We start from the raw sequence: 17,130 nt of genomic DNA, 5'->3' as shown, positions 1-17,130 counted from the left end.
ACTGCTAATGCTGCTCTGAAGAATTCCCCTTCCAGCCTGGTGACAGAAGTCTGGCAATGCACTGGCTGGGTGTGAGTCAGATATCAGAGTAGCTCAGGTTAGATCGAGGGTATGTCGGGGGTCACTGAGAATTCCATCAGATTGGCTGAGGCCGGGGTGGGGGGGGTTGGAATGGACGGTACATTTTCAAATTTATCCTGTGATTGCAGACATTCCAAACGATGGGAATCTGCCATTCATACATTGATGTTTTAACGCCCTCACATATTTTTTAAAAACTCCTTAATCTCTCCATTTGTTCTCTTGATGATCTCAAATTTACACCTTCCTCTGAGTTTTAAAGTGTTCATTTCCTTGGGTTTTTTTTGTGCCCCTGCTTGACCTGTTAAAGATTTAGATTACTCATCCCACCCTGGCCTCTCCTCTCATATAATACAACAGAAAACGCTGGATAAACTCAGCAAGTCTGGGGCAGCACGGTGGTGCAGTTGGTTAGCCCTGCTGCCTCAGGGTGCTGAGGTCCCAGGTTCGATACCGGCTCTGGGTCACTGTCCGTGTGGAGTTTGCACATTCTCCCCGTGTTTGCGTGGGTTTCACCCCCACAATCCAAAGATGTGCAGGATAGGTGGATTGGCCACGCTAAATTGCCCCAATGAATTGGGTACTCTAAGATTTTTTTAAAACTCAGCAAGTCTGGCATCGCGGTAGCACAATGGTTATCACTGTTGCTTCACAGTTCCAAGGTCCCAGATTCGATTCCCGGCTTGGGTCACTGTCTGTGCGGAGTCTGCATGTTCTCCCCGTGTCTGCGTGGATTTTCTCCGGGTGCTCCGGTTTCCTCCCACAAGTCCCGTGCTATTAGTGACTTGGTATTTCTGAATTCTCCCTCAGTGTACCCGAACAGGTGCCGGAATATGGCGACTAGGAGCTTTTCACTGTAACTTCATTGCAGTGTTAATGTCAGCCTACTTGTGACAATAAGGGTTATAATTATTGTTTTATATTCATTTTTTTTCATAGAATTTACAGTGCAGAAGGAGGACATTCGGCCCATCGAGTCTGCACCGGCTCTTGGAAAGAGCACCCTACCCAAGCCCACACCTCCACCCTATCCCCATAACCCAGTAATCCCACCCAACACCAAGGGCAATTTTGGACACTGAGGGCAATTTAGCATGGCCAATCCACCTAACCTGCACATCTTTGGACTGTGGGAGTAAACCGGAGCACCCGGAGGAAACCCACGCAGACACGGGGAGGATGTGCAGACTCCGTACAGACAGTGACCCAAGCCAGAATCGAACCTGGGACCCTGGAGCTGTGAAGCAATTGTGCTATCCACAATGCTACCCTGCTGCCCATGGGACAAAATAAATTGGGTACTCTAAATTGATCTTTAAAAATTATGGCCTCTATTCACTGACTTGGGAAAGGTTTGCTTGATAATGAGAAGGAATGGGATGGGAAGACGGGAGGGCCACAGTTCATGGGGAAAGGAGAGAGGAATGAAGAGACTAGATGGTGCAGTGAACAATCCTTGAGAGAAAGGTTGGCAAGTCAGAGTGCAACTCGATAATCTCACTCCCCCAACTCTTTCCCCATAGCACTGAAAATCTTTCATTTCCCAGAACTTACCATAGAATCACAACAGTGCAGAAGGAGGCCATTCGGCCCATCGGATCTGCACCGACCCTCCGAGAGGTGCACCATACTTAGGCCATGTCCCCACCCTATCACCGTGGCCCCATGTAACCTTTGGACACTAAGGGAAATTTATCATGGCCAATCCACCTAACCTGCGCATCTTTGGACTGTGGGAGGAAACCAGAGCACCCGGAGGAAACCCACATAGACACGGGGAGGACGGGCAGACTCCGCACAGGGTCCCTGGCGCTGAGAGGCAGCAGTGCCTGGGAGTAAAACAAAAACAGAAAATAATGGACAACCTCAGCAGGTCTGACAGCATCTGTGGGGAGAGAAGGGAGTGAACGTTTCCCATCTGGACTTTGACAACCGGTCTCCCAGACCTGAAAGATAGCTCCGTTCTCTCACCACAGTTGCTGACAGACCTGCTGAGATTGTCAGGTATTTTCTAGTTTTATTTCAGATTCCAGCGTCCACAGTAATTGCTGTTTATTTTACTGTACTGTACTGGGTGTGTCCGTCGGGATTATACGCTCAAATGTCTGGGGCTGGTTTCTCCGCCTCTGAGTCTAAGTGCTGATGCCCACAGAGAATCCGTGGAGTTTCACAAATCGGCACCACACCTGATCGATTCTGCTGCCGGTGAGGGACTAGCACCGGCGCCGCGTGGAACATCAGCAAAACCCACGGAAAACGGTGCCGGATCCGTGATGGGCACTCTCAGGTCTGACAAGCTGCAGCTGCGCTTAGACTAAATACTCCCCCCCCCCACACACACACACACACACACACACACACACTGATCGGGGCGAAAAGATGGGACAGGTGGTGCTGGAGCGACCATTACAGCTGATGGGTCGGCTGGGGTCAGAGTGCTGGGGTCAGAGTGCACCCCGGGATGGGTCACCTATACGACCCAGGGCACCAGGTTTAAAGCGGGCTGTCAGTGGCATGCACAGCCATGTGGTTGCCTTGCCGGCTGCGGTAATGGTGTTGTGTACCTGTCCAACCCGATCCCACAGCCCACCTCCTGGCCACCCCCCTACTATTCCCTCAGGCCCTGGCAGAAGTCCCCCTGGCCAACGGCGAAGTATGGTGGTGCTGGACATTGTCCGTATGTGCTTTCTCTCTCTCAGCAGCCACCACGCCAGGCTCACGATTTGTGGGAGCTCACGTGGACCACACGTATCGGGAACACGGCCCATCGGAGGGGGAGATTCACGGATGGGCCCACTAATGAGATGCGAACGGTGTTTCAACTGCGTGAGTCGCATTGACGCTGTTTGAGAAGGCGGAGCATCACGATTCAGCATCAAACCGACGCCTGCCGCGATTTCGGCGTCGGAAACTATCCTCCGCCTGACGGTATGCCCCGATTTCAGCGTCAGCCAACGGAGAATCTCACCCCTGGAATGGGACTTGAAACACATGACCTCCCGACTCCAGGGGATAAAAACAGCAAAGAAATATAACAACACCACGCTTCCCCCACTGGGATTGACTCAATATATAGTTTATTTAATTTTTTATTTACAAATATCATACATGCTTTGGAATCTCGGTGTGGTCATCATGACAACAATGACTCCATACCCAAGGAATATGTCCCATCACGAGACAGCAGAACTGTCTCTTTCTCTAATAAACGGCCACTTCAATCACATGGAAAGCTCCAACCTTCAGCTGGTCTTAACGGACACAACACAATCTCAAATCTCTGGTTCCATGTGGTAAAAGTTGTGTGATCTTTCCCCATGATCACCGAAATAGATAGATCTATATAGCTGGGGGTGGGCAGGACGGTGGGCTCCATTATTTTATGATCTGCATTTCCAACAGATACACGTGTGGGTGCAGCAGTGGAGATTTTCCCACTTCCCACTCCCATAATAAGGTCATTTGCCGAAAGACTTCAACATCAGACCCCTCACTCTCGAGCCGCCTTTCCCTTCTCAGTATCTACGCCTTCCCATGTGACGTGTATGTTTCAAAAGACACTTCTTTCGAATGATTCCAATATGATTAAGTGCTTCTAGTGTTTTGGCTAGGTTCTAGTTGAATGGGAAGCGTACCTTTACAGTCGAGACACACCCAGAGTGCTGTCTAAATAACTGCCCATCTCATCTTAGGACTGGATAGCGCCACGAGTCTGGTGGAATAATGGCTCTATTACTGGATAAATAATCCAGAAATCTGACCTGATAATCCTGGAGGAGGAGAGGTCAAACCACAGCGTGGTAGTTGAGAATTTAAATTTGACAGCAAGGTGGCGCAGTGGTTAGCCCTGCTGCCTCACGGCGCCGAGGTCCCAGGTTCAATCCCGGCTCTGGGTCACTGTCCGTGTGGAGTTTGCACATTCTCCCCGTGTTTGCGTGGGTTTCACCCCCACAACCCAAAGATGTGCAGGCTAGGTCGATTGGCCATGCTAAATTGCCCCTTAATTGGAAAAAAATGAATTGGGTACTCTAAATTTATATTTAAAAAAAGGAATTTAAATTTGGCAGGGGGGCATAGTGATTTATTTCAGAGAATTTGCAGTAAATAGTAGCCAGGAAGCTGTTGGGATTTAAAAACACGACTTGTTCACTGATCTCACTTTAGGGAAGGAGTAAGCTGCTATCCTGATTACCTGGTTTGGACCTCGATGGGACTCCAGTCCACACACCAAGGTGTCCGACTATGAAGCGGCCTAGTGAGCAGGCTTGCTGCATCAAATCGGCACCGGTGGTTCATGAAGGTGACACAGCATCACCACCTTTGCAGGGCGACCAGAAATGAGCAATAACTGCCGGCGGTGGCCAGATCCCGAGACTGAATACAAAGATATGGATAATTCCAAAAGCCCAGAGCCGCAGATTAAAAATCTACGATGCGCCACCAACTGAGCTGCCCACTTTCAGGAGGACCAGGCTAGATCATGGCAACTCCCCTCTCCCAACTACTCCCATCCAAATCACCCGCCGACATCTGGTTGCCCAGGCGACTTAGAGAACAAGGTCTAAGTTGCTAAGTTGGACGTTAAGTGTTGGTAACCATGGAAACATAGGTCCGCCAGGCCTTTGTGGAAAGGGGGAACCAAGGTAAAGGACAAAGCAAGGTCAGGGCACCCCATCGACCCACGGAGGTCGCCGTTAAATCACCGAGACGTTGTCCATGGTGCAGCCACACTTCTCAGTGATCATGTTGGGGAACTCTGCCACCTCGATCTCGGTGTAGTCCCCCTTCTTCACCAGGTACATCACGGGCAGGGAGGCGCTCTCCACCACCGCACAGCTCCTCTCACCATAGTCGAAGGGCCACTGTGGCTGCTTGCAGCCCCCCACGCAGTGAAAGGCCTGGTAGCCGGGGGGCTCGATGATCCAGTACTGCGTCCAGGTCAGCTCCCTGAAGTTGATGAAGTATTCCTGCCTGCAGCAGCTCCCACTTCTCCGGTTTCGGCTCCCAGCACAGTCCCCATCAGCTCTAAAAAAAAAGGAAAGAAGCAGGTTTGTAAGAAAATATCTTACAGCAAGGTGACTGAAATTTATTTCTGCTGCAGCAATAAATGCCATTCGCGGCATGATCCAGGCCATTGGCTGCACACAGACTCATGTATTTTTTATTTCAATCATGCCTGGGATGTGGGCATTGCCAACCAGGCTGCCATTTATTGCCGATTCCTAATTGCCCTTTGAGAAGTGGGTTGCAGCAGCAGTTTTGATCCATAAGGTCAATTTGCTCGGCCACACCAGAGGCTAGTTAAGGACCAAGGTGTCATAATTCCAGGCTGCGGTCTTCATTCCGAAAGGACATTTGTGAATCATTTGGATTTCATGATCATTCCCAACGATCGCTTCTACTGAATCCAGGGTGGGATTTATACAAACAGGGCAGAGTTTAACAGAATGGGAACAAAGTTCCATAGCAAGCACGTTTAGCCACGTGCTTCCCGGCACTCAGCGCTGAGTCACGTAAGGCTATAAAACAGCACTCGCGTTAGATAGGGGACCTCAGCAGAGAACGCGTGACTGAGGCCGCACACAACCCCACTGACTCACTGGAACTCCCCAGTGTAGTGAGGGACCGGGACACCATTTTCCAATGGTGTCCCAATCCCTTGAGCCCACATAGTGACCCCTGACCCACCCCAATGCACCTTGGGAGGGCCCCCAGCTCACCCAACACACGGCACCCTCCTGGCCTGATCACCACTGTGCAAACATTGCCAGCTTGGCACATTGGCAGTGCCAACATGGCAGTGCCCCTGCCAGCTAGCAGTGCCACCTGGACACCTTGGCAGTGCCAGGCTGGCACCCAGGTGCCTGCACTTGGGGGCCTCCGATCCCCTGGGTGACCCAATTCTGTTAGTGGAGACCAGTGCTGAATGGCACTCACCCCAGGTCTCTGAGGTGAAGGCGATAGATCCCAGCGCCTTCTGTACCTCGGGAATCTGCACATTAAAATGAGACTAGCTGTCTTGCTTTAATATGCAGATTTGCCTGATAGTGATCCTGCCCACAATGGGCTGGATTTGCATCACAATGTCTCGCCAGATCACATTAGATCCCACGAAATGTTGCGAGCCGGGTAGATCCCGGGAGCCGGGTAGATCCCGGGAGCCGGGTAGATCCCGGGAGCCGGGTAGATCTTTTAAAGCAGACCAAGGCAAGCCAGCAGCACGGTTCAATTCCTGTACCAGCCTCCCCGAACAGGTGCCGGAATGTGGCGACTAGGGGCTTTTCACAGTAACTTCATTTGAAGCCTATTTGTGACAATAAGCAATTTTCATTTCCCAGCTTCTATTGGCCACACTGTGCAAGCAAGCTGCCTTTCGGGCTGAGTGTGGCTGTTCGATCGGGCCCACAATCTCTGAATTGTCAGTTCAGTAATGTAACTGCTACATGACCAAACCCCACAGGGGGACAGTACACGAGGGAAAATTGATTCATATACCCCTCCCTGACACCCCACACTAATAGTTTGACTGTTGTTCCTTGGGATACCAGTAAGTAAATGATTCCAAACAGCACTAAGATCCTGTCCACTACCCCAAATCCCCCCCCCCCCCCCACCCCTAAACTCGCCCATTCTTATTGCTGCTGATCCCCAATCCCCTTGACCATCCCTCAATCCCAGATTATTTCTGTGTGACAGCAGCAGTGGCGGCACCAGACGGGAGTATAAATGGGAGTTCCTGGATTGAATTGCTGCCAACTCCACAGCACACAGCAAAAGCACACAGTAAAACCAGGTGCACCCCAATCAGGGTCAGCGTGACATTGATCCCATCCTAAACAATGAGGCTTTCAACATGGTGCCTGCCAGAGCTTCCTTGTTCCACCATTGTGCCTCCAAATGAGTTTGATAAGCAAGTATGCTGACATCTCACACATTAGTATCTGTCTGACACTGCAGCAGCAAGCCAGCAGAAAAATCACGGAGGAGTAACAAAAGAACAAATAATGAAAAATGAAAATCGCTTATTGTCACGAGTAGGCTTCAATGAAGTTCCTGTGAAAAGCCCCTAGTCGCCACATTCCGGCGCCTGTCCGGGGAGGCTGGTACGGGAATCGAACCGTGCTGCTGGCCTGCCTCGTCTGCTTTAAAAGACAGCGATTTTGCCCTGTGCTAAGCCAGAAATACTGGTTAAAAAATAAAAAGATGTGCATGGTAGGTGGATTAGCCACGCGAAATTGGCCCTCAGTTGGAAAAAGAATAATAATTGGGTACTCTAAATTTAAATTTTAAAGTCTGCGAGGGCACTGGGAAAAGACACATACCCGTACTCGTTGAAGTTGAGGGTGTACAGGACCAATTCCGGTTTCCCCAGCTTCCGGTCAGCAGGATTCTGGGATGTGAAGCTGACGAATCTGGCCAGCTCAGCAGCGTGCCGGCCTGGTCGCTCAGCTTCCATCCAGACCTCCAGGTACATCATACTCTCCTCGGTGTTCTGCCAGTAGTGGACAGCCTGGGTGACGTCGAACATTTTCCACCCAGAGTCGAGAATGGGGATCAGCCTGTCGCAGAGCAGGGAACAAAAATGTTATCACCTCAGCACAGCAGCAGCAGGCAGCAACCCGCACTTAGAAGCCAACGTAACGTCCAAACAAAATCTGCAGGATCAGTATTTCAGTCAGCTGCGTGCAGTCCAAACTTGAGGAAATGGCGACGCTAAACATAGAACATAGAACAGTACAGCACAGAACAGGCCCTTCGGCCCTCGATGTTGTGCCGAGCAATGATCACCCTACTCAAACCCACGTATCCACCCTATACCCGTAACCCAACAACCCCCCCCCATAACCTTACTTTTTAGGACACTACGGGCAATTTATCATGGCCAATCCACCTAACCCGCACATCTTGGACTGTGGGAGGAAACCGGAGCACCCGGAGGAAACCCACGCACACACGGGGAGGACGTGCAGACTCCGCACAGACAGTGACCCAGCCGGGAATCGAACCTGGGACCCTGGAGCTGTGAAACATTTATGCTAACCACCATGCTACCGTACAGCAAAACTGGCCATTCATTGGATAACTCTTTCAAAGGGCTGACACAAGCTCAATGGGCCGAATTGTCTCCTCAACTACACAATGACAAACTGAACTCCGCTGTTTATGTTCCTCAAAAGCCTCTTCCTATCCTGCTTCACCCTAATCCTCAGCATTCATTCAAATGTGAACGAGATGGATTTATTTCTGACGGTAATGTTTTGGGTTCCAGTACATTAATAATCCAAGGATTATGACTCTGAACTTGTTTCCCAAATCTCGCCACTACTGGGGGGGGGGGGGGGGGGTTCCCCAACTCACATTCGAGGGACTATTCGAGGGGCAGCACTGTGGCGCAGTGGTTAGCTCTGCTGCCTCACGGCGCCGAGGTCCCAGGTTCGATCCGTGTCGAGTTTGCACATTCTCCCCCTGTTTGCCCGTGCAAGGTGGATTGGCCACGCTAAATTGCCCCTTAATTGGAAAAAATGAACTGGGTACTCTTAAAGTTATAAAAAATAAACTGGAACTATTCTAATCTGAATAATAGAATTGATGTATGGTCAACAACACCATTATTATACAGTGTGATTATCAACATGAGGGTATCAGGGCAACACGGTAGCACAGTGGTTAGCACTGCTGCTTCACAGCTCCAGGGTCCCAGGTTCGATTCCCGGCTTGGGTCACTGTCTGTGCGGAGTCAGCATTTTCTCCCCATGTCTGCGTGGGTTTCTTCCGGGTGCTCCGGTTTCCTCCCACAAGTCCCGAAAGATGTGGTGAATTGGATATTCTGAATTCTCCCTCCGTGTACCCGAGCGGGCGCCGGAGTGTGGCGACTAGGAGATTTTCACAGTAACTTCATTGCAGTGTTAATGTAAGCCTACTTGTGACAATAAAGATTATTATTATGAACTAGATGGGCCTTGGTCAATAAAATCACCATAGTCTATGACGACCATAGGCTGCTTTTCCCTTTGAGGGGGGAGAGCTGACTGGTGGTGATTTAACCTGAGGATTAGCACACCTCAGGCAAGGGGCAAGGTTGAAAAGGGAGGGCCTGCATGAATAACCTCAGCTGGTACGGGAATTGAACCCACGCTGCTGGCCTTCCTCAGTACCACAAACCAGATGTCCAGCCAACTGAGCTAAACCTGCCCCCTTGGTCAATATGGAGCTCCTTTCAATGATCTATGTCATCATTGGCTGATACTCCAAACCTGTCTCATGATGAGCCCACCAAAGTGGGTTGGGGGGGGGGGGGGGGGTGAGCCTAATTTTGCAGAGAGGAGGGGCAGAGAGAAGGAGGAAAAACAAAAGGGAGCTTTGTTCTTACCTGGAGTCTATGAGGGAGGTCCTGTTACTGCCGTCAGCCAAAATCTTGACCCAGTACACACTGACCCTGGCGTTGTTCACTGGCCTGCTGTGTCTCCTGGGAGGGAGCGCTCCCTTGTGGACGCCTTTCTTGAAGAGCTTGAGCTCGGCCATGGTCACCTCACTGTTTTCAGGGATCAGCCCCTTCATATCAAAAATCAGCCTCTGCCTGCTGGGGTCCGAATACAGCACCTCTCCTGTTGTATCTGCAGGAAGGGGGCAGAGCAATATAAAATGTGACATTTTTTTAGGAGGGAGAACAAGGTATAAAAACTAAGTGGAACAGGAGTAGGCCATTCTGCCCCTCATACCGATTTGCCATCCCATTAAATCGTGGCAGATCTGAAGCTTATCTGCATTTACCCTCCAATGTAAATACATTGAAAGCATTCAGAGAGGGCGTACTAGACTAATAGTCCAGGCCTGCATCCCCTGGAGTTTAGAAAATTAAGTAGCCACTTGATTAAAATATATAAGATCCTGAGGGGTCACGAAAGGGTAGACGTAGAGAGGATATTTCCTCTTGTCGGAGAATCTAGGACCAGGGGTTACTGTTTAAAAATTAGAGGTTGCCCATTTAAAACGGAGATGAAGAGAAATTCCTTCACTCAGAGGGTCTTCTTGAGAACTCTCTTCTTCAGAAGATGGCCGATAGATTCTTGATTAGTTTCCTCCCACAGTCCAAAGATGTGCAGGTTAGGTGGGTTGGCCATGCCAAACTGCCCCTCAGGGTGGAGCTTCAGGAATGGGGTGAGGAATTGGGCCTGGGTAGGATGGTCTTCCGAAGGGTCGGTGCAAACTCGATGGGCCGAATGGCTTCCTTCTGCACTGTAGGGTTTCTATGAACTATTGATCATTCTATGATCTCAAGGGGGGGGGGGGGAGACAGGTTATCAAGTGTGGAACGGGATATGGATTTGAGGCAACTATCAGATCAGCATGACCTTATTAAATGGGGGAGCAGGCTCGAGGGGCCGAATGGACTACTCCTGTTTGTACGGTCTGTCACCCTTTGAGAGCCTTGCCTGGCACAAATCTATTAATCTGTTTCTCCAGCCTTTCAACAGGTTTGTAGATGTGGTACAATTTGAAAGGGGATGCAGCAGTAGGGTGGCCTGGGGTTATAACACTAATCGGCACGGGAGCACAGTTGCTTCACACCTCCAGGGTCCCAGGTTCGATTCCCACCTCGGGTCACTGTCTGTGGAGTCTGCACATTCTCCCCATGTCTGCGTGGGTTTCCTCCCACAGCCCAAAGATAGAACATAGAACATACAGTACAGAAGGAGCCCATTCGGCCCATCAAGTCTACACCGACCCACTTAAGCCCTCACTTCCACCCTATCCCCATAACCCAATAACCCCTCCTAACCTTTTTGGTCATTAAGAGCAATTTATCATGGCCAATCCACCGAATCTGCACATCTTTGGACTGTGGGAGGAAACCGGAGCACCCAGAGGAAATCCACGCAGACACGGGGAGAAAGTGCAGACTCCGCACAGACAGTGACCCAGCGGGGAATCGAACCTGGAACCCTGGAGCTGTGAAGCCACAGTGCTATCCACTTGTGGTACCGTGCTGCCTTAAAGGTGCAGGTTAGGTGGATTGGCCATGCTAAATTGCCCTTAGTGTCCAAAAAGGTTAGTGAAGTTGCTGGTCTACAGGGATAGGGTGGAGGTGTGGGCTTAAGTAGAGTGCTCTTTCCAAGGGTCAGTGCAGGCTCGATGGGCCGAATGGCCTCTTTCTGCACTTTATAAATTCTATGAATCGCTGAACGTGGTAGGACATGTAGAGAAGGTTGTTTTAAAAAAAGGTGGCAGCTGAGATTCTTGATTTTATTAACAGAGGCAGAGAATGTAAAATCAAGAAGGTTACATGTTGGCTTTTGTAAAACATTGGCTGGGCCACAGTTGGAGTATTGTTGTTCAGCTCTGGCACTACACTTGGTAATGGCAAAAGAACCAGAGGGGAGGCCAGGAGAATGAGTCTTTTTTTTTCATCGAAATTTAGAGTATCCAATTCAGTTTTTTCCAATTAAGGGGCAGTTTAGCGTGGCCAATCCACCTACTCTGCACATCTTGGGTTGGGGGGGGGGGCAAATCCCACGCAAACACGGGGAGAATGTGCAAACTCCACACAGACAGTGACCTAGAGCCGGGATTGAACCTGGGACCTCGGCGCCTTGAGGCAGCAGGGCTAACCCACTGCCCCACCCTGCTGCCCCTGGAAAATGAGTCATTAATTATGATCTGAAACGCACTGTGTGAAAGGGAAGCAGATTGAACCGTAACTTTGTGAATACTTTGCAGGGCTTTGCTGAAAAGCTTGGAGTGGGCCTAACTGAAGAAATCCTCTTAGGGACAGCACTATGGCGCAGTGGTTAGCACAGCTGCCTCACACTGCCCAGGCCCCAGGTTCGATCCGGCTCTGGGTCACTGTCCGTATGGAGTTTGCACATTCTCCCCGTGTTTGCGTGGGTCTCACCCCCACAACCCAAAGATGTGCGGGGTAGGTGGATTGGCCACACTAAGTTTCCGCTTAATTGGAAAAAATTAATTGGGTACTCTAAATGTATAATTTTTTTTAAATCCTCTCGACAGCCAGCATAGGCCCGATGGGCCCAATGGCCTCCTTCTGTGATGTAAAACGAGACCGGCCACTTATAATCTCGTTTCCAACCTTTATTGTCCGGGAATATTCGTGTCTCGTCTTCAGAAGACATCATATCAAATTCTGAGAGTTAACTGTGCATTGGCAGACAGTACAGAATCTGTTGAGGCCTTTGTAATGCGCCAGGCCGTGTGAATCACTCAACAATTTACAGCTATAATTGTAAAAGGGCCTTTCAGACAGGGCTGGGGCTGAGGATGTGGAACATGTTTATTAGTGGTTGATTAGATTTACACTGGGGCAGCAACCCCACACTGGAAAATAAACTTGCTTGGCCTAGACCGAGTTGGTTTAATCCAAGCCTCACAGTGATCTCAATGAGAGTCAATGGGGCAGTCAGCAGGGAAAGTAGACAGCCTTCTGCAATCCTTCTTCACAAAAGTGCCAAATCTGGCTTCTTGGGGTGAGGCGAGGCAACACTGTGTTAATGAGACGAGTGGAACTGCCCCTCACTCACTCTGGTGTGCGTCAATACTATTTAAACAAACTTGAGTCAGGATTGGCAGGTCACAAAACATCTTTTTAAAAAAAATGAAACTAGGGACAGGTGTTTGAGAACTATCCTCAGGGAATGGGTAAACATAAATATATTTTCGCCCAAAGGAATATTAAAATTGGAATGTGCAAGCGAGGGTTTAAAATCAAGTCAGCAAGATTGAAAAGGAAACGAAAACCTTGGGTAATTACTCGAAAAGATTAGATATCCTGGCTGGGGGAGGTAATACCCACAGGGACACAGAATTCAAACAGCCTCAGTTATGTACTCCTTATAATCCTTGTTTCCGGATGGCACAATGGCGTAGTGGTTATCACTGCTGCCTCACGGATCGGAGGACCCCGGGTTTGATCCCGGCTCCGGGTCACTGTCCGTGTGGAGTTTGCACATTCTCCCCGTGTCTGCGTGGGTCTCACCCCCCACAACCCAAAGATGTGCAGGTTAGGTGGATTGGCCACACTAAATATACACACACTCCCGGACTATACACATACTCTCAGACGACACCGCCCCCCCCCCCCCCCCCCCCCCCCCCCCCCCCCGTACACTACATGTAAATTTGAGTTGGTAGCACTCCTTCCACTGAGGCAGAAGTTGGGAGTTCAAATCCCATGCCAGAAATCTGAAGGCAGAATACATTGTCGGAGGGAGCGGAGTGCCACACTGTCGGAGATAGCGTCTTTCAGATAAGACGTCAACCCCATCTGCTCATGTAAGCGGATGTATAAGATCCCCAGTACTATCCGGTCAATATTTTTTTCTCAACCAACATCACAAAAGCAGATTTTCTAATCATTAATTTCTAATTGTGGGATCCTGCTATGCACAAAGTAGCTTCTGTGTCTCCCACATTAAAACAGAGGCTGAACTTCAAAAAAATACACCACGTTTTTACTGTAACGGCTTCCTGAAAGGCACAGTAAAAACGTAGGTTTATTCTTTTTACACGCGAGCACCCACATCCCGAATAAGGGTGATCAGTGGCAGAGGTATGAATATTAGGAAAAGAGTAACTGACCCAAATTGCCTGGAACTCCTCGTAGGATGCCGGCCAGGCTGGGCAGAGCTCTCCGCTTCCTCTCCTTGTCCTTGTGCAGCTGCAGCATGGAGATGTACTTGTTCCTCACGTGAGCCGGGACCACCGTGTTCTCCGCGTCTCTCTTGGCAAGGCGCGGCACCTCCATCATCCCCAGTTTCCCAAGCATTGTAGCCTTGACCTCCTCAACATGGTGATGATAATGGTGGTGAATCCCATCAGCCAACACAGACCACAGTAAGGAGCAGAGCACCGCGACCAACAGCATATTCCAACCGCTGACCATTTCGCTTTAAAACCAGGGAGGATTTTCCTTCAACCTCTCACAGGCGAGCAGGGAGAAGGTTTTCCTCCTTTTCCGTTATTCCTGATTGCCTCAGCACAGATCCTGGGAAGCACCTCTTCACTAAGACAGTCCCACAGTCTGATCCAGAGCTGTTGACAGCAGCTTATAAAGAGAGCGCCAGGCATTGATCTCCATTCCAGACAGAGGTGGATACACAAAAATTGAAAGGAGGCAGTGAAACATCAAAGGGGCAGGAGATTTAGCATTGCGACGCCACCCCCTCCCAATTTAAAACAGAATGACTGACAGTTTTCACCTTCTGTAGAAATCCTCCAGTATTAACTCAATCACCTATCCCTTTCCACTGTGTTCACCTTGCGGATTAACAACTCTGAAACCCCAAGCAGATTTTTTATTTAAAAAATTACTCCCGGAGGTTTTAAATGCTTTTTAGCAATCGCTCTCTGTTAGGAAGCTTTAAGAGGTGGTCTGGTCAAGCAAGCTGAATTTTCTGTCTCTCTCTGTCTGCAGTTTATGACAAATCTGCTGCACGTTTGTTGAGCGACGTTGAGGTTGATACGCTGAATGAGTGGGTTGTCTCATGAGGAATGGTTGGACAGTCTAGGCTTGTTTCCACTGTGAGGGGTGACTTGATTGAAGTTTATAAGCCCCTGGGCCATCTTGACAAGGTGGACGTGGAAAGGATGTTTCCTCTTGCGGGTCGGTCCAGAACAAGGGGGCACAGTTTTAAAATGAGGGCACGCCCTTTCTGGACAAAAATTAGGAGGATTATTTTCTCTCAGATAGGGCTGTGCGACTTTGAAACTGTCCGCCTCAGAATTCGGGAGAGGCGGGGGGGGGAGTGGGGCATTGAATACTTTGAAGGCGGAGATAGGGAAGGGAATCAAGGGCTCAATGAGAATGTGGAACTTGAAGCACAAACAGATCGATCATCCAATGGCAGAGCAGACCTGAGGGGCCGAATGGCCTACTTCTCCTCTTAATTCATATATTTGTATGTTTGCATGCAAGGGGCTCGACCAGGAGCCCCTACTGACTTGTGGACATACCCAGAGAAGTGGTGTCCCACAACAACAACTTTACATTTGTATAGGGCCTGTAACATGGCAGATCATTGGATTGGATTTGTTTATTGTCCCGTGTACCGAGGTACAGTGAAAAATATTTTTCTGCGAGCAGCTCAACAGATCATTAAGTACATGAAAAGAGCGCAGTGGGTTAGCACTGCTGCCTCACGGCACCGAGGTCCCAGGTTCGTTCCCGGCCCTGGGTCACTGTCTGTGTGGAGTTTGCACATTCTCCCCGTGTCTGCATGGGTTTCACCCCCACAACCCAAAGATGTGCAGAGTAGGTGGATTGGCCACACTAAATTGCCCCTTAATTGGAAAAGATAATTGGGTATTCTAAATTTATTTTTTTTTAAATTAAAGGTAATAACATTCATCACACTCTGTTGTTAAGTATATTCAAGAAAGAGATATTTGGATTTTTGTCTCATAAAGGAATAATGGATAATGTGGATTAATGTGGGATAGTGCGGCTAAGGTGGGAGATCAGCCATGATTTTATTGAAGGGCTGAATGTCCTGCGCCTGATACTATTTCTTGTATTCTTAAGAGTTATGAGAGGATCTAATTCCACTTAGCTTGCAGTTATCCTGGAACACAGTTAAATGTTAATCTAATCTTTCCCTATTTATGTACATCCAGGTAAGTATAGTCACAACAAAACTGCGGAGCTCACTGCGAGGTGGCTCAGTGGTTAGCACTGCTGCCTCACAGCGTCAGAGATCCGGGTTCAATTCCCACTTCGGGTGACTGTCTGCGTGGAGTCTGTACTTTCTCCCCGTGTGTGCGTGGGTTTCCTCCGGGTGCTCCGGTTTCCTCCCACAGTTGAAAGATGTGCAGGTTAGGTGGATTGGCCTTGATAAATTGCCCCTTAGTGCTCAGGGATGTGCAGGTGGGGTTACAGGGTTACGGGGATAGAAACAAGGTAGGCAGGGGAATGGGCCGAGGTAGAATGCTCTTTCGGAGGGTCAGTGCAGACTGGATGGGCCGAATGGCCTCCTTCTGGACTGTAGGGATTCTATGGCCGGAATTCTCTGGCCGTTGCGATTCACTTTTCCCACTGGCAGCGCACTCCCACCCACATGTTTCCCGGTGGTGTGAGGTGGTTTCAATGGGAAAAGGTGGGAAGATAGAATCCCACCGCCAGCGAGCTGCGTACGGCCAAGAAACATGCGGTTGGGGACAAGATCATCCAGCCTTATGATAATCTCTATGAAATGTCCGTTTCTCTAGTCCTGGCCTGTTTGAGTATCCTCGATTTTAACCGCCCCGCCATTGACGGCCGTGCTTTCAGCTGCTGTAGTCCTAAACTCTGGAATGCCCTCCTTAAACCCCTCTGCCCCCTACTTTCCTTTCCTCCTCTGTCAGTGTGGTGTTTGCACATCTTCCCCGTGTCTGCGTGGGTTTCCCCCGGGTGCTCCGGTTTCCTCCTACAGTTCAAAGAAGTGCAGGTTAGGTGGATTGGCCATGATAAATTGTCCCTTAGTGTCCAAAATTGTACAGGTTGGGTGGGATTACGGGGATAGGGTAGGGGTTTGGGCCTAGGTAGGATGCTCTTTCAGAGGGTCAATGCAGACTCGATGGGCTGAATGGCCTCTTTCTGCACTATCAGGATTCTACATATTCATTGCTTGAAAAGAATGGATTGTTGTGACTGCCAGAAATATGTCAGATAATTGATACTAGTCAACAATCAATTGATGAAAATTATATCTGTGTATACATATATACAAGGTGTTGACAGGATTGGAAGAGAGATTTCAGGAACTCACAGAGTGAGGAATAACAACAGTATTAATCACACATCACCCCTGTGCTCACTCACCTACCGAAATTCTCATTTCAAATCCTTCCACAGCCTGTCCCCTCCTTATTTCCCCAACCTCCTGAAACCCAACAACCTTCCAAGATCCCTACGCCTCAATAATTCCAACCTCTCGTTCGTCCAACGCTTTTAATCACTCCACCATTCATAGTGGTGGCTTCAGCTGCCAAGGCCTTTCATTCAGGAATTCCCTCCCTAAATTTCCACACCTCGCTGCCCTCCATTAACCCGTTCCTCAA

General features: G+C 49.4%; 1 protein-coding gene across 1 annotated transcript; it reads right to left on the bottom strand.

Annotated features, from left to right (window-relative positions):
- Positions 1–4,022: 4,022 nt before the first annotated feature.
- On the bottom strand, positions 4,023–15,165 carry LOC119967008 (left-right determination factor 2-like). Its single transcript, XM_038798997.1, has 4 exons — positions 13,675–15,165; positions 9,452–9,695; positions 7,404–7,640; positions 4,023–5,106 (listed from the first exon to the last, which is right to left on the bottom strand). Exons 1-4 carry the CDS (start codon positions 13,976–13,978, stop codon positions 4,776–4,778), a joined length of 1,116 nt encoding a protein of 371 aa, XP_038654925.1. The 5' UTR covers positions 13,979–15,165; the 3' UTR covers positions 4,023–4,775.
- Positions 15,166–17,130: the final 1,965 nt, after the last annotated feature.

Source organism: Scyliorhinus canicula, chromosome 6, assembly GCF_902713615.1.
Source record: "Scyliorhinus canicula chromosome 6, sScyCan1.1, whole genome shotgun sequence".
NCBI lineage: Eukaryota > Metazoa > Chordata > Chondrichthyes > Carcharhiniformes > Scyliorhinidae > Scyliorhinus > Scyliorhinus canicula.
The sequence above is the reverse complement of the archived record's forward strand: the minus strand, read 5'-3'. Positions and strand labels throughout refer to the sequence as shown.